General features: G+C 47.5%; 1 protein-coding gene across 4 annotated transcripts in view; it reads right to left on the bottom strand.

The window, feature by feature from the left end:
• The window catches only part of LMTK2 (lemur tyrosine kinase 2), a 174,792-nt gene that overhangs the window by 80,872 nt on the left and 78,938 nt on the right, over window positions 1–14,982 (bottom strand). Inside the window, exon 1 of one of the 4 annotated variants that reach the window (XM_030846115.2) lies at window positions 161–544. The exons of 2 other annotated variants lie outside the window; for them this stretch is intronic. In XM_030846115.2, the coding sequence (XP_030701975.2) occupies window positions 161–242 (82 nt within the window). In that variant the 5' untranslated portion in view covers window positions 243–544. Of the gene's footprint in view, window positions 1–160; window positions 545–14,982 lie in introns of those variants that run through there. One more of the 4 variants, XM_030846116.2, reaches the window with a different exon arrangement.

The raw sequence follows: 14,982 nt of genomic DNA, 5'->3' as shown, positions 1-14,982 counted from the left end.
CCCTAATCACTCGTTTCCCCGGGCCTCCCGCCCCGGCAGGCCCTCCGATTCCTCGGCGCCGAGGCCGGACCGGGCCTGCAGCCTCCTTCCCAGACACCCCCGTCGCAGCGGCCCCGCAGCCCGGTCCCCTCAGCCCCGTCCCTGACTCGGGCCCGCTCACCTGCACCTGTTTGCGGAAGTGGCGCGGCCCCGGCACTGCCGGCGGCCAGGAGCAGCAGCAGCAACGGCGGGGGCCCCGGCATCTCGCCCACGGCGCGGCCCCGGAGACTGCCTCTCGGGTTGCCTTCCGTCCGTCCGTCCGTCAGTCGGTCCTGTCTCCCTCCGCTGCCTCAGCGGCACCCGCGCCGGCTGCTCCTGAGCACACGTCGTTTCGGCCAAACCTCAGCCCAGATCCTGGTCCGCACCCACCGCTCCAACCACAGAAACACCATCCTTCCTGCCCGCCCGCCTGCGCCGCCGCCGCCGCCTCTCAACAGAAGCAACGGCAGCAGCTCTGCGGAGCCGCGAGCCAGTGCAGCCGCGCTCCCACCGCCATGATGGGCTGCGTCATGTGACGTAGGGTGGGGGGCGGGACGCCGTGATAGACAGCCCACCCCGCCAATCGTCAGCTCCACACCGGCCTGGGGGGCCCCGCCCGTCACCCTGGCTGAGGGAGGGTGGCCGCCGGTGCGCCCCCTGCAGACCAAGAAGTGCGTGAGCAGCAGGTGATGCCAGCAATTATTTTACAATTTTTTAAAAAGGGAAGTATAAAGAAGATAATGAAAAGCATCCAGAATCCATTCTGAATTTTTTTCTCAGTATTCCAAAACGTGTAAAAATAGGCCTGTTTTGTCTTCTGCCTTTTTTACTTGCAACAGACGTTTTAGACTCTTCTTAGGTTGACCTATCAGCCACCAAGGAGCTTTGGGCTTTTTTATTTCAATTCAACAAGAATAGAATACCTCTCCCCTCGCACCCACTAGTTCAGCTCCTGAGCTCAAGCTGTTCCTCTTGGCAAGAGTTCCCTTCCTGTCCTTTCTTGGCCACCTGGCACACTCCCTTTCCACTGTCGAGACTCACCTGAAGAATGATGTCATCTAAGAAGGCCTCTCCCAACCTCAGGAGAAATGAGTAGCAACTCCTAGTGCCCCTCCCTGGCCCTGGACAGACTGCTCTCCCAGCTGCCATATTTTATTGTCCCTGTAAGTTCCCTAAGGACAGGAACTGTGCACGTGTCCTCTGGGGGTGGCTCCAGTAGGAATTCTCCAAAGCAGTGGTGCCTGGTCCTGGGTGCCTGCCTCTTCCCACCAAGTGACAAGACTCAGCCAACACGTGAGGAGAGCATCCTTCTGCAGAAAGGGTAGAGAAAAAAATACTTTCCAGGTAGAAGTGACAATGATCAGAAGCCTGGAGGCTGGGAAAATGCTGGCCTCTTCCGGAGAATGCACCCAGAGTCCAGTTTGTGCATGAGAGGGACTGTTTTGAATCTTATCAGATGGGGCAGCACGGGGGAGCCTCCCCAATTCTCCGGACTCCTCAAATGTCCATCCCAAATGCCAGCTCTCTGTGGGGGGCTAACCCCGTGTGGACACATGGACCATGCCCAGGGGATATTTGTTGAATGATTAAGGCAAGCCAATAAACACCTAAGTAAACAAATAGCTGGAATGTGGAAGTGCTGGGTTAAAGCGTATATGGCTGTCTGCTGATCTCTGTGTGGGAAAGGAAAGAAGGCAAAGGTCTGGAAAAGAGCCACAATCACCCTGTTGTGCTTCTCCTTGGATCAGGAAGCTCCGGACTTTGAGTTTGAGAAAGCCAGGGAAAGCTCACACTGTTTCCCGTGGGGAGTCACCGGATTTGTGTGCAGCAGTGCTGGCCCAACCAAAGCCCTGACTCATAATCCTTGTGGCTGTTAATCATAATTAAAGTGAGCTCCAACGACCACATGTCAGACCACAATCCCAAAGCAGGTTTCGTTATTATTCGACCAGCTGAAAAGTTTTTTTAAAAACTTTTTTCCTTTCCACTTCACAGAGCAAGGGTTAAGGTGCACATTCCTCGGGCGGTGTCTAATGGAAACCTTTAACCTACCACCTACCTCACTGCTCACATCTTTGCCCAGTGATTCTCTTGAAGACTTCCAGTTAGAGAATGTATAAAGCAAATAAGAACCTGTTTGCTTTGTTTAGTTTCCTCTAGGAATCAGAAAACAACCTTTGGCACAATTTGGGATTAGAGCCCTAAGATGAGAAGCAATATCTTTCAGTGTTTCTATAGCTGTCCTCACCTGTGCTCGGCCTTTTCCAATTTTTCTTGCATGCCAAGCCATCACTTGGATGATTCTACAGGCATTGTCTGTCCTGCCAGCAAGCTCTGGCTGAGGGCTGGATTCAAGGGAAATGGATTCAGTTTAGTACTGGATGAGCATGCATCTCTGAGTACCCTAAATGTTTGCAGGGCTGAGCTGGATCAAATGGGTGCATCTGTGAGGGTCCTGTCAGTGGTATACTGGAGCCAGCTGGTACCAGCTTGTAAAAGCCAATTGTTAAATCTTCAGGAATTTTGCATGCCAGTTGTTAGACACAGCCATTGTTGAAAATTAATTTATATAAACTTGCAATTAAATAAATTATATTAAATACAAAAGTAATAAGGAGAAGCATTTTCAGAATGGAAAGCAATGAGAAGACTAGCAAAAATTGTCAAAATCAACTTCTTCAGAACTCTAGAAATTAGCCAGAGGTTTGCAACATCACAAGGAGCATTTATTAAAGAAAAATGGCTGACCTCAGTAAAAACTGTGAGCTTTGTGGTGGTTTCACTTGCTGTAGCCACATTCTTCTCTCCCATCTCCGTGGTAGTCTTGAAAAACATCAACCTCACAACCATGGTAGCTGTGAAAATGAACAGCCTAGCTAAGCTACTGGAGGGGACAGAACATGTTTGGAGCTCTCCCGAAAGCTGCATCCCCAGAAAACTGTCACTATTTGACCTGTCAGGCAGCTCCCTAGAAAGGCATCATTCTCAGGATTTGTCTTTATTTGACAGGATTCAGAACTCCCTTAGTGCAAGCAGCACTACCCCCAGTTTGTTGAAAACAACCAGTGGCAACTGTTTAACATTGCAGCTTCCTGAGCCAGTGACACCAGATGGCTGATTGAAAATGTAAAAGAAAAATTTAGGAAATGAGGTGCCAATGGACAACTGATTTGGAAAATAGTCTGACAGTTCCTCAAAATGTTAAACGTAGGGTCACCATATGACCCAACAATTCTACTCCTAGATATACACCTAATATAATTGAAGACATATGTCCACATCAAACCTTGTCCACCGACATTCATAGCAGCATTATTTATAATAGCCAAAAGGTGGAAACTACGCAAATGTCCATCAACCGATAAATGGATTAACAAAATATGGTATATCCTTGTAATGGAATATTATTCAGCAATAAAAAGGAGTGAAGTACTGATACGTGTTACAACACAGATGAACCTCAGTGAGACCAATCAACACAGATGAACCTCAGCGTTATGCTCAGTGAAAAGAGCCAGTCACGAAAGGTATATTGTATGATTCCATTTTTATGAAATGTCCAGATTAAGTAAATCCATAGAGACAGAAATTAGGTTAGTGGTTGCCTAGGGCCAAGGGAAGAAATGGGGAGTGACTGCTAATAGGTATGGGGTTTCTTTGGGGGGTGTTGGAAATATTCTAAAATTAAATAATGGTGATCATCGCACAACTTCGTGAATATACTAAAATCCATTTTAAAGGAGTGAATTTTGTGGTTTGTGAATTATATCTCAAAGTTGTTATTAAAAAGCAAAGGTTATAAATACTAAAAAGTCAATTATTTTGCTACATTTACTGTTATCTATGCTTTGAGGGTTTTTTTTTTTTTTTTTTTTTGCAGTACACGGTCCTCTCACTGTTGTGGCCTTTTCCGTTGCGGAGCACAGGCTCCGGACGTGCAGCCTCAGCGGCCATGGCTCACGGGCCCAGCCGCTCCGCAGCATGTGGGATCTTCCCGGCCCGGGGCACGATCCCATGTCCCCTGCATTGGCAGGCGGACTCTCAACCACTGCGCCACCAGGGAAGCCCTTGAGGTTATTTACATCTGTTGTAGCTATATAGTATGGCAGAAATGCTATATAATACTGTACTACTGCACAACTCTTGCCAACTCTGACTCCAGTGATATCATGTCTGTAGCTTGAGTATTTACACCATGGAAATTGGCAAACATTACTAATCAAGGCTCTTTTCCTCCCAGAGAGCCCTAGTTATGCGCACTAGTGGTCTTGCCATAGGGCACCCTCCATAGGGTTTCTATGACTGCCGCTTGCTGACTTGAATCCTTTTTGTGGTTGCATTACTTTAATTCAGCTTTGAGCAAATAAAGAGACCATGCAGCTTGGAAATCACCTCTTCCTAGTTCTCTGCCAATGAAACAAAGGCCACACACCTCATCCTCAACTCTCCTTCTAAATGCCTTTGTATGAAGTCCTCACCTTCTGTTGCCTTCTAGATCCTGTGTCTAAAGCTGACTGAGTCAAGGACAGCTCGCCAGATGTGGTGGCCTTTCAGAGCCCTGAGCCACCACCCATTTATGGAGGTGGGGCCCCAATATGGTAAAAATGAATGAATGCACAATGCTATCCCCAAGATAATGACAGGATTTATAAAAGTACCCGACAGACAGTGAGAGTCAGGAATGGAATACCACTTTAAAATTACATGATGAGCGTATTTTCCCCAAGCTCATCAGGGTGAATGCCTTCATCTGGAAGTGGGTTTGCCTTAACAATGACTTACAAATCATTTTCTATATTTCAGGTACTGCTCTAAGCATTTTGTGATAACTCTTTAAACTTTATCTAATTTTAGAATATTTTCATCATTCCTAAAAGACGCTCTGCACTCATTTGCTGTCACTCCCCATCGCGCCCCTCCTTCTGGTCCTTGGAAACCACAAATCTACTTTTTGTCTCTACGGATTTACCTAATCTGGACATTTCCTATAAATGGCATCATTCAATGTGTGGCTTTTTGTGACTGGTGTAAGCTACTGGCATTCCCATTTTACAGAAGAGGAAACAGAAACAGAGGGGTTAAGTACTTTAGCCGAGGTCACATAGCTAGTAAGTGGCAGAGGCAGGATCCAAACTCAGGCAGCCTGGCTCCAGAGTCCTTGCGAGTCTCAAAATCAAAACTGAATAATGTCAAAAGCAAACACTGAAGGACTTTTGTGAATATGAGCTGGGAGCCAAGTTGCCCTATGTGCGCCCCTCAGGTGAGAGGCCCTATTAGGGGTTGCCTCCTGGCGGGGAAAGAGGTAGGGATGGGAGAATAGAGGAGGTGGGGAAGCAAATATTACCCTGAAGGCAATAGTTGCTCAATAAAATAAATCTGTTGCGAAAGACAGATTCTCCTCCTGGGATGAACGCTTGGGTTTTTTCTCTCTTTGGCCTGCCCAGAAGCTGAATTCCTTCCCATATTGAGAAACCCCCATGATATGAATCTTGGTAGTAGGAAGGTCACCTCCCACTATGAAGACTATGGACCAGGCATGCCCTCTGGGGCCCCAGCAGCCAGGGTATAGCATGTCTTTCCAGGTCCAAGGTGATGCTGGCAGCTGTGTCATCCTGGCACACAGTTCCCTGCTGCCCAGCCCCCTTGGGGGCTGCTCATGTCCTGAACCCAAGCCCAGCTCTTCTGTGGCTGCCCACTGCTCTCCAGCCACTTCTCAGCCCTGTGCAACCTCTCAGAGCATCAGAAGATCCTTGAAACCAACTCTCAGCTACGTAAGTCTTCTGCAAGGTTTCTTGGTGAAACCCAGCGAGGCCTGGGAGCTTCAGAGCAGAGGGACTCCTTGGGAGGCTCCCCCAGCAGTGCCACCCCGACCCATCCGAGGTGCCCTTGGTGCCCCAGGGAGGGGCAGCAGAAGCAGGAACTTTCCTTATTCTTTCTGTCTGGCCCCCAAATGTCGGGGAAACAATGCCTTCATGGGACCCCAAAGACGAGGACAAGTAAGGAATCGACTCCGCCAGAGCCCAACTGGCCAGAACCTGGGTCCAAAGTCACCCAGATGAACCACAGGCCGCTGTTTGCAGTTAGTGCCTGATCCTGCCTGCGTTCCTTTTCAGGCCCAGCGCCCAGGAGGCAGCCTCGGGTCACCAGCGGCACCCTCACCCCCGCCTCGGCTGCCAGAGCCCAAGTCAGGGAGGCCCAGGTGACTTCCTGCACCTCCCCGCGCCCCACCTTCTTGAGCCCAAAGCTGTTTCGCGCAGTTCCAACATCTGCCAACAGGCTGGGCCTGAACGTGTGGCTCCTTCTCTGTTGCTCAGGGAATTCATTACTTACTAGCAGAGGGAGGTGTGGCCGTTTTTAAAATTGCCAGATTTGATTAAAACAGGTCTTTTCGGGCTTCCCTGGTGGCGCAGTGGTTGAGAGTCCGCCTGCTGATGCAGGGGACACGGGTTCGTGCCCCGGTCTGGGAAGATCCCACATGCCGCGGAGTGGCTGTGCCCGTGAGCCATGGCCTCTGAGCCTGCGCGTCCGGAGCCTGTGCTCTGCAATGGGAGAGGCCACAGCAGTGAGGGGCCCGCGAACCGCAAAAAAAAACAAAACAAACAAACAAAAAAACAGGTCTTTTCACTGCTCTTTGAACATCTGGGTTGTAACCATAAACCACAGTTCTTCCAGGGGGCAAGTGTGCGTCCCTCTCTCTGATTCCAGGGACAGACAAGCCAGATTCTGCTCCGGATGCTCAGACAGGAGCTGTGTCCTGGGTGACACACAAGCATTTCTGGTGCGTTACTTCATTACGTCGCAGAATGACCCTCTGGGGTCGGAGCTGTGCCCATTTTACAGGTGCGGGAATTGGGGCATCTTAATTTTCCCTGAGGATGATGAGGCTGTGGGTGATATTTGATCAGCAGCAAGAAGGGCTCATAGGGAGGCTGGCCTTCCGCTATGGGCTTCACTTGGGTCCAAGGCCATAGTCTCCCTCCGCACACCTGTTTCCTCTTGGGGGAGATGGGCCCTGAACCAGCTGCTCACCTTTCCTCATGAAGGGTGAGGCTGCCATCTGTGGACAGGTAAGGTTCGTTCCAGGCTGGGCGGGCTGGCAGAGACCCCGAGGAAGGACGGGGCAGAGGGGACCTGGGCATCAGGGACCGACACCAGGTCTGTCCTAGGTCTTGAGAGGACAAAATACCTCCAGCAGCTCTTCAGCTAGACCCGGGGCTTTCCTGCTCCTGGGACTGTCGGGCGTGGGTGTGAGGGATGTCTCCGGGCATCCCTGGACCCAGCCTTCGTCCTCCTCTGCTCGAGCTGTGTTTATGTGGGTCCTGCTCAGCCACGCCCCAGATTCCTTTGAGAACAAGCACCTGTGACTTTCTTCTTATCAAGATAGCTATGGAGTCGAAGCCATGGAAGCTAATGATTCCTGTGGGGAAAACCAATTGCAAACTCCTTTGCCCTCCAAGAAAGCATTTCGAAGAAAAGACCGGAGGCCTCCTGAGCCATTTAAATCCAGGCTGATGAAAGAGCTGGAGGCGAGGCGGGGGAGACTGAATGCAGAGGTTGCCCTGGCTGATGAGAGGCCTGGCCAGAGAACCAGGGTCCAACGGGGCTGGCTGTTGGGTGCCCAGAAGGGTCTGATGGCCTCACACAGGCCCCGAGCACAGAAACTCCAATGAGGAGGCATAAATAGCGGAAAATCGCATCGCAGTAAGGCTGGATGAGAAAGGAAAGTGCGAGGCAAGAGAGAGAGAGAGAGAGTCCATACAGAGGACAGAGGCCAAAAGGCCTTAAAAGGCAAGAAGGAGATCAAGACCAGAGTGACCACGTTAACAAGGGAAAATGCCATGTTGCCATGTTAAGTTAAAGGAGGCAGCATAATCCCATGTTCATATTCATATGCATATCATACATATTCATAAGGACTAGGTGGAAATCACCAAAACACTAGAGTAATAACATGCTTATGTCTGAAAGGTACAACTATGGATGTATCATTTTTTTCTTCCTTCCGTTATTTATTATTCATTTCTTCTTTTCTTTTCTTTTTTTTTTAATTTTTTCTGGTATTTTCTCACTTTTCTATAATGAGCCTGCATTATTTTATAGGGAAGAGGGCAGATTGTTTTGTGTGTTTATTTTTGTTTTTAAGCTGGTGGATTTTTACAGACTCGACTCGGTGATATCCTGTCAAGGACAGAAACTTGGTCACCAGCGTCGCTTTCCAAGTAGAGAATAGTGAAGACATTTTAACATATGCTTTCCGTAGAGGAAAATATTCCAGATGACAAAAAAACGATAATATCCATTTCTAAACATTTATATTCATGGCGTGAGGGCACCGCTGCTCCTGGCCGAGCCAGTCCGCGTTTTACTTTACACCTTGGGCTCTACTTGCTTGATTATGTACTGTTATCCTCACCAACTCGCTGAATCTGCTACTTGCTGGGAGGTGTTAAAAAAAGCCCTTTTTTAGAGAGATAATTGAATCGGCTGAGGGCAGTGGAGTGTTTTATTTTTGGTGGGGTGGTTGGCTATGTTCCAGGTACTCTCTTTGAATTTGACCTGAAAGATTGTTGCTGTCTGGTGATGGCGGGTAGCTTTTCCATTTGGCTCTTCTGCATTGTTTCTGTGCGAGGTATAGACGCATGGAGTTGAAATTCTATTTGTCATGTCTTTATTCAAATCTGGGTATGTGTGTCTGTGTTCAGAAGGAAGCTGGAGTCATGAGCTGGCTTGTCTGGGGACAAGACATCCCATGTGGATTTTGGAATATCTAAGCAGAAATCGGCACCTTTCCACGAGTCAGGTTTGAGGGCTCGGGGGTGCTGTCTCCTTTACGCGAGAACAGGGAAGGGTTGACTGGTTCTTTTTCTCTGTATTGATTACAATTATTTAGGGACTGAGTGAGTTGATGGGATGTTTTGGCAATAGGTTACTTGGCTTTAGTCCTGCTAGTGAGATCCAGCAGACAGTCTTTGAAGACACTGGGCTCTGAGCAAGCAGACGTTTTCAAATTATTATTATGGACATAAAATGCAACACTTTATTTTTAAGTAAGTGTACATTAAGTACATTCACATCGTTGTGTAGCCATCACCACCATCCGTCTTCAGAACCTTTTCATCTTCCCAAACTGAAACTCTGTCCCTACCAAATAACCCCCCATGCTCCTCCCCCAGCCCCTGGCTACTACCATTCTACTTTCTGTCTCCATGAATTTGACTCTTCTAAGTGCCTCATATAAGTGGAATCATGTACTATTTGTCCTTTTGTGACTGTCTTCTTTCACTGAACATAATGTCCTCAAGGTTGGTCCACGTTGTGGCAGGTGTCAATTAATTTCCTTCCTTCTTAAGGCTGAATAATACTCCATTGTAAGGATAGACCACTCATCTGTTGGTGGACACTTAGGTTGTTTCCACCCTTTTGGCTCTTGTGAATAATGCTGCTAGGAACGTGGGTGTGCAAATATCTGCTTATGTCCCTGCTTTCAATTCTTTGGGGTGTGTATATACCCAGAAGTGGAATTGCTGAGCAAGCAGGCATTTTAATAGAAAAGGAGATGAGGCCAATTGGAAAGTCTTCTGGCTCCCGGTCCTTGGTGCCAACAACACCTGCATCCCGGAGGGACCCCAGGAAGTTTAGAAAATGCAGCAGCACTGAGGCCCAGAATATCAGTTTGGGCTGGAAGGGTCTTCAGAAGCATGGAGCCCAAAGCTCTCTTTGTGGATGAAAAATCTGCATTGAGTTCAGGTCTTACAGCGAGACAGTTCCTCTGTCCTGGTCATGAAGCCTGAGCCCTTCTCCTCTTAGGGATAAAGAAGAGAAAGCCGAAACTCTGGAGCAGGAGTTGTAGGGGGAATTTTCTGCTGGATCAGGAGTTACTTGTGCCCTGTAAGAGCTCGCCACACATGCATTCACTTCTCCTAAGGATGGAGGTGAATTTCAAGAGGCACCACACAGATTGAATTACATCCAAGTGACAGGCAACGCAAAGCATTGAAAAGTGCGGCTGATTAAATCCTAGAGATAAGCCCCTGTCCATCAGAGATCCCCTCCACACAGACATAAATCAGAGGCTCCGTGCAGTGAAAAGCCCTCTGAGATTCTGGTTTGGCAACAGCTGTGGGGAATGCCAGAGATGGGTGTCGTGGCCTTTTGTCATTCTTTCTGGCTCCCAGTGCCAGGCACGGGAGGCTGCCAATCATTTTCCCAGCCTCCTGTGAAGCTAGGGCCCTGCCATGTGACTGTATTCCACCAGTCAGATGCATGGGTGCCTAGTCAAGAGGCTAGAAACAGGAGCAGGCATATCCACTTTGAAGCAGGGAGGGAATCAAAGGGAATGTTATTCTAACGGGGTTCCCATCTAAACCTGCTCTGTAGTGTGCTTGGGGCTTGTGCCTGGTGGTGTAGACTCCAAGCCAGGTTCTCCAGCCTTTCTGGAGATTGGGAGTTACTTAGCACCCTTTAACACATCTCTTTTCTGTTCAAAGCAGCTAGAATTAGTTTCTGTGGTTACAACTAAGAACCCAGGCTGATTCATCAGATTACTGGTTATCAGTTGGAATTAGGTTCAGCTGTGAATATCAGCGACTCCCAAATGAGAGAGCCTTAAACAAGACAAAAGTGTATTCCTTTCTCATTTAAAAGTCTGGGCAAACAGTCCTGGCAGCACGAAGGCCCCAGATGTCCTGGCTCCTTTCAGCTTCCTGCTCTGCCATCCCTAGGGTGTGGTCCCATCCTCATGGTCCAAGGTGGCAACTGGAATTCCAGCCATCATATTCACATTCCAGGTTACAAAATGGAAGAGAGGACAAAGAAGGGGCAAAGAGTTTGTCACAGCTACCTTTCAGGGAAGGTTCCGGAAACTTGAAACTCATTAGCCATTCTGGAATTCAATAGTGGTGATGGTTGTACAACTTTGTTAATGACACTGAAAATCACTGAAATTCCCTTTCAAAAGGGTGAATGTTATGGTACGTGAATTATATTTCAATTAAAGAAAAACTTTTACTTGCTGTTCAGCATCTTCTCCATTGCCCCATTGGTATATAAGATAATGGTAAAAGAATTTCATTGAATGAAGTTTTACAGAAGGTAGCTTGCTTTCTAATCTATGCACCTTTGGGATTTTAGAAGAAATTTTATTCTTTGCTGTAAAAAGGAACTGCTGTAAGAGTTGGAAACTTTGCACCTGTGTACATATATATTTTGGCAATAAAGCAGCATGGGCTGAGAATGCACTGAAAAAAAAAATTCATTGGTCAGAACTTAGACACATAGCCATACCTAGCTGCAAGGGAAGCTGGGAAATGTAGGCTTTTTTCTAGGTGGCTGTGTGGCCAGCTAAGAATTGGGGCTTTCATTTACTGGGGAATAAAGGAACAGCAGATATGGTGGAGAGTTGGCAGTCTCTGTCAGAGTAAAGGGACACAGAAGAGGGTATTCAAACACTTAGAAGGTTTAGGTCTTATCCTTCAGCATTCCCATGCTAGTCAGAGTCCTGGAATTGGTGCCTTTGTTTTCATAAAGGCACATCCCCCTGGTTTCTTATGACCAAGCCCCAGTTAACTCAGAGTGGTTAATTTTAGCATCCCGGACCCTGGCTGGAGAATACAGCCCCAAGTGGCCTACAAAAGCCAAGGTGAAGATGTCTTACTGATAGAGGGTTTGAAGAATATGTTCATCCCAAGAGGCCTTCTATGTGCCACCCTTAGGATCTGGGCATCAGAAGTTAGTGTGGTACCCAGACCAGAGGCATCAGCATCATCTGGGAACATGTTAGAAATGCACATTCTCAGGCCCCAGCCTGGAGCTCTGGCAACAGAAACTGGGGGCGGGGCCAGTGATCTGTGTCTAAACCAGCCTTCCAGGGGGAGCTGATGCTGACGTTTGAGAACCATCCTCCCAAGACCACATACGGGGATGCAGTAGCTCTTCTCTTACAGAGCTGTCTTCACGGGGTTGCATTTTGTTCATGAGTGTAATTCCCAACATCTTGAGCATCATAGGTGCTCAAGAATTATTTGTTGAATGAATGAATAAGATGTTCTTGGCTCTCATGAAGGAAACTCCACTGACACTCATTGCTGATTTTGCTGGGGGGATACCGTTCACCACCACCCACCCACCCCCATTCCCTATCTCCTAGATCACACTCCACGTGAGACATTCATTTTCAAACTTAGGGCCAAAAGAGCTTGCCTCCCCTGAGAAATGGATATTGTATCAGTCAAGGTCCCATCAGGATCCAGATGGCACACTCAAAATAGGGTCATTTTAGGAGGGCTTGTTTACAGCGGAGCTATTTAGAAAGGTGTGGATAACAGCAGTCAAGTTGTTATCACCCCTGGCTGGAAGGAGTAGGGAAGAAGGAGTTATCAGACCCAGGAGGGGAGAGAGCTAGGGAGGGAGGGATGACTTTCAGTGGAGAGGACAGCCAGCTCAAGGCCACTTAACCTTGAAGTATGAGGAGCTGGGGATGGAGGGGGAGATGACTGGTCCAACCTCACTCTCCTCTCTCCTCTGATCTCACGGCAGAGCTCTGCATGGAGTGAACCCATCTAGAAGCTGGAGGGCACGGGAACCTGCTGGTATGGTCCATACAGCGCCAATATGTGGGACAGAGACTGGACTGGAGAAGGGCTGAGAGTAGATCTGAAGCAGTAAAGGGGGAGATATCTGGTGTCCCTGACAACAAGACAGATGTGACTGATGGAGGAAGCTCTGAGCCAAATCAGAGGCTTGTGCACAGCAACTACCTCAGCCTTTGACTTGCCTTTTGACTTCTTTTGTCCTCAGCTGTCACTTTTTTTCCCCATTTAATTGGCCCTGTTTCCTTCCTCCTGAGTTATGATGATTTTATTGCATATTTTCCTTTTGTAAGTCATCTCAGCCTTTGTGGCAGGAATTCTGGCACAGATACAAGGGTTTTCTTTTGTTTTGTTTTTTGTTTTTGGGTTTTTTTTCTTTTTTTTGGCCGTGCCACGTGGGATCTTAGTTCCCTGACAAGGGATCGAACCCACTCCCCCTGCACTGGAAGGGCAGTCTTAACCACTGGACCGCCAGGGAAGTCCCCAGATACAAGTTTTTTAAATTAAAACTAAAATGTCTCAAATGGCTAATTTGTGCCAAACTTTGTAATAGGTGCTACAGAGTGTGAACAAACAAACAATAGGTGAAATGCAGCCTCTGTCCTCAAGGAACCCTAGTGTACATTGTGAGGGCAAATTTCAAGGGTGCAAAGACTCCGCGATGAGGGAAAATAAGCTTGAAGCCATTTGGAGGGAGATGGACTTGCTACAGTCTCTCTAAAGATGGGCGAGATCACACATCTCTTTCGTCTGCAAAGGTAGCACAGGGCTGAGGGCTCTGCTTATGTGATCAATTCCGGTTTGTGCTCAAACCATCCAGGAGGATGATAGGAAAACCCAAGAGGGCATCACTCCCTCAGCATCAGGCTCCCTTTGTCTTCATGTTTCATCCATGATGATGAGATCAGTGAGGAGAACCACTGGGGTCCATGGCACCCAATGGCATCCTGGTATCAGGACCGGCCGATAGAACTTTCCGAGATGACAGAAACGCTGTATAGCTTTGAGCTATGGTAGCCACTGGCTACGTGTTGGGCACTTGAAAGGTGGCTGGTGTTACTGAGGAACTGATGTTTTTTATTGTGGGAAAATATACATCACATAAAATGTACCACGTTAATCAGTTACCATTTTTAATTTACCAGTTTAACCATTTAATCATTTTTAAGTGTACCTTTCGGTGGCATTAAGCACATTCACACTGTTGTACAACCATCCATCTCCAGAAGCTTTTCATCTTTCCAAACTGAAACTCTGTCCCCATTAAACACCAAGTCCCCCTTCCCCCTCCTCCAGCCCCTGGCGAATGCCATTCTGCTTTCTGACTCTGTGAAGCTGACGATTCTAGGTATCTCACCTAAGTGAAATCATACAGTGTTTGTCCTTTTGTGACTGGCTCTTTCACTGAGCATAACGTGCTCAAGGTTCAACCATGTTGTAGCAGGTGTCAGAATTTCCTTCCTTTTTAAAGCTAATACTCCATTGTATGGATAGACGACATTTTGTCTATCCATTCATCCATTGATGGGCACGGGTTGCTTCTACCTTTTGATTGTGAATAATACTGTGAGCAAATATCTGTTCAAGCCCCTGCTTTCACTTCTTTTGGGCTTATACCCAGAAGTGGAATTGTTGGGTCATGTGGTAATTCTATGTTTAATTTTCTGAGGAATTGCCATACTAAGGAACTGAATTTTACATTTAAATGTAAATAGTCACATGTGGCTAAATCCCACGTACCAGGCAGCACAGATACAGCTCCCACAGCACTCCATTCTCTCTTGGCATCAGCATCTTTTGAGTGACACATCCTTCAAAAAGGCAGAAGGTTCGGACAGTCTACCAAATGTACCAGGGCCATCACTTGAAACTTATCCCCATGCATGTTTTTCGGCATCTCTGAGAAAAGGTTCATCTCAGAGACATGCAGGTGGGGGACTGAATATGCAAGGGGAGGGTAGTTAAATATTGGGGGCCTTTATAAAGGACACTGACCTACATCAAACCAAAAGACCGCACAGCAAAAGAAACCATCAACAAAATGAAAAGGCAACCTTCAGAATGGGAGAAAATATTTGCAAATCATATATCCGATAAAGGGTTTGTACCCAAAATATACAAGGAACTCCCACAACTCAATAGCAAAAACAGACAAATAATCCAATTAAAAGGTAGGCAGAGGAACAGAACAGACATTTTTTTCAGAGACGACATACAGATGGCCGATAGGTACCTGAAAATGTGCTCAGTATCACTCATCATCGGGAGAATGCAAAGCAAAGCCACAATGAGATATCATCTCACACCTGCTAGGAGGGCTGTCACCAAAAAGACAAGAGATAAGTGTTGAGAAAAGGGAACTCTGTGCTCTGTTGAC

Source organism: Globicephala melas, chromosome 15 (assembly GCF_963455315.2).
Source record: "Globicephala melas chromosome 15, mGloMel1.2, whole genome shotgun sequence".
Taxonomy (NCBI): Eukaryota; Metazoa; Chordata; class Mammalia; order Artiodactyla; family Delphinidae; genus Globicephala; species Globicephala melas.
Note: the sequence above shows the minus strand (reverse complement) of the source record. Positions and strands in the feature narration are given on the sequence as shown.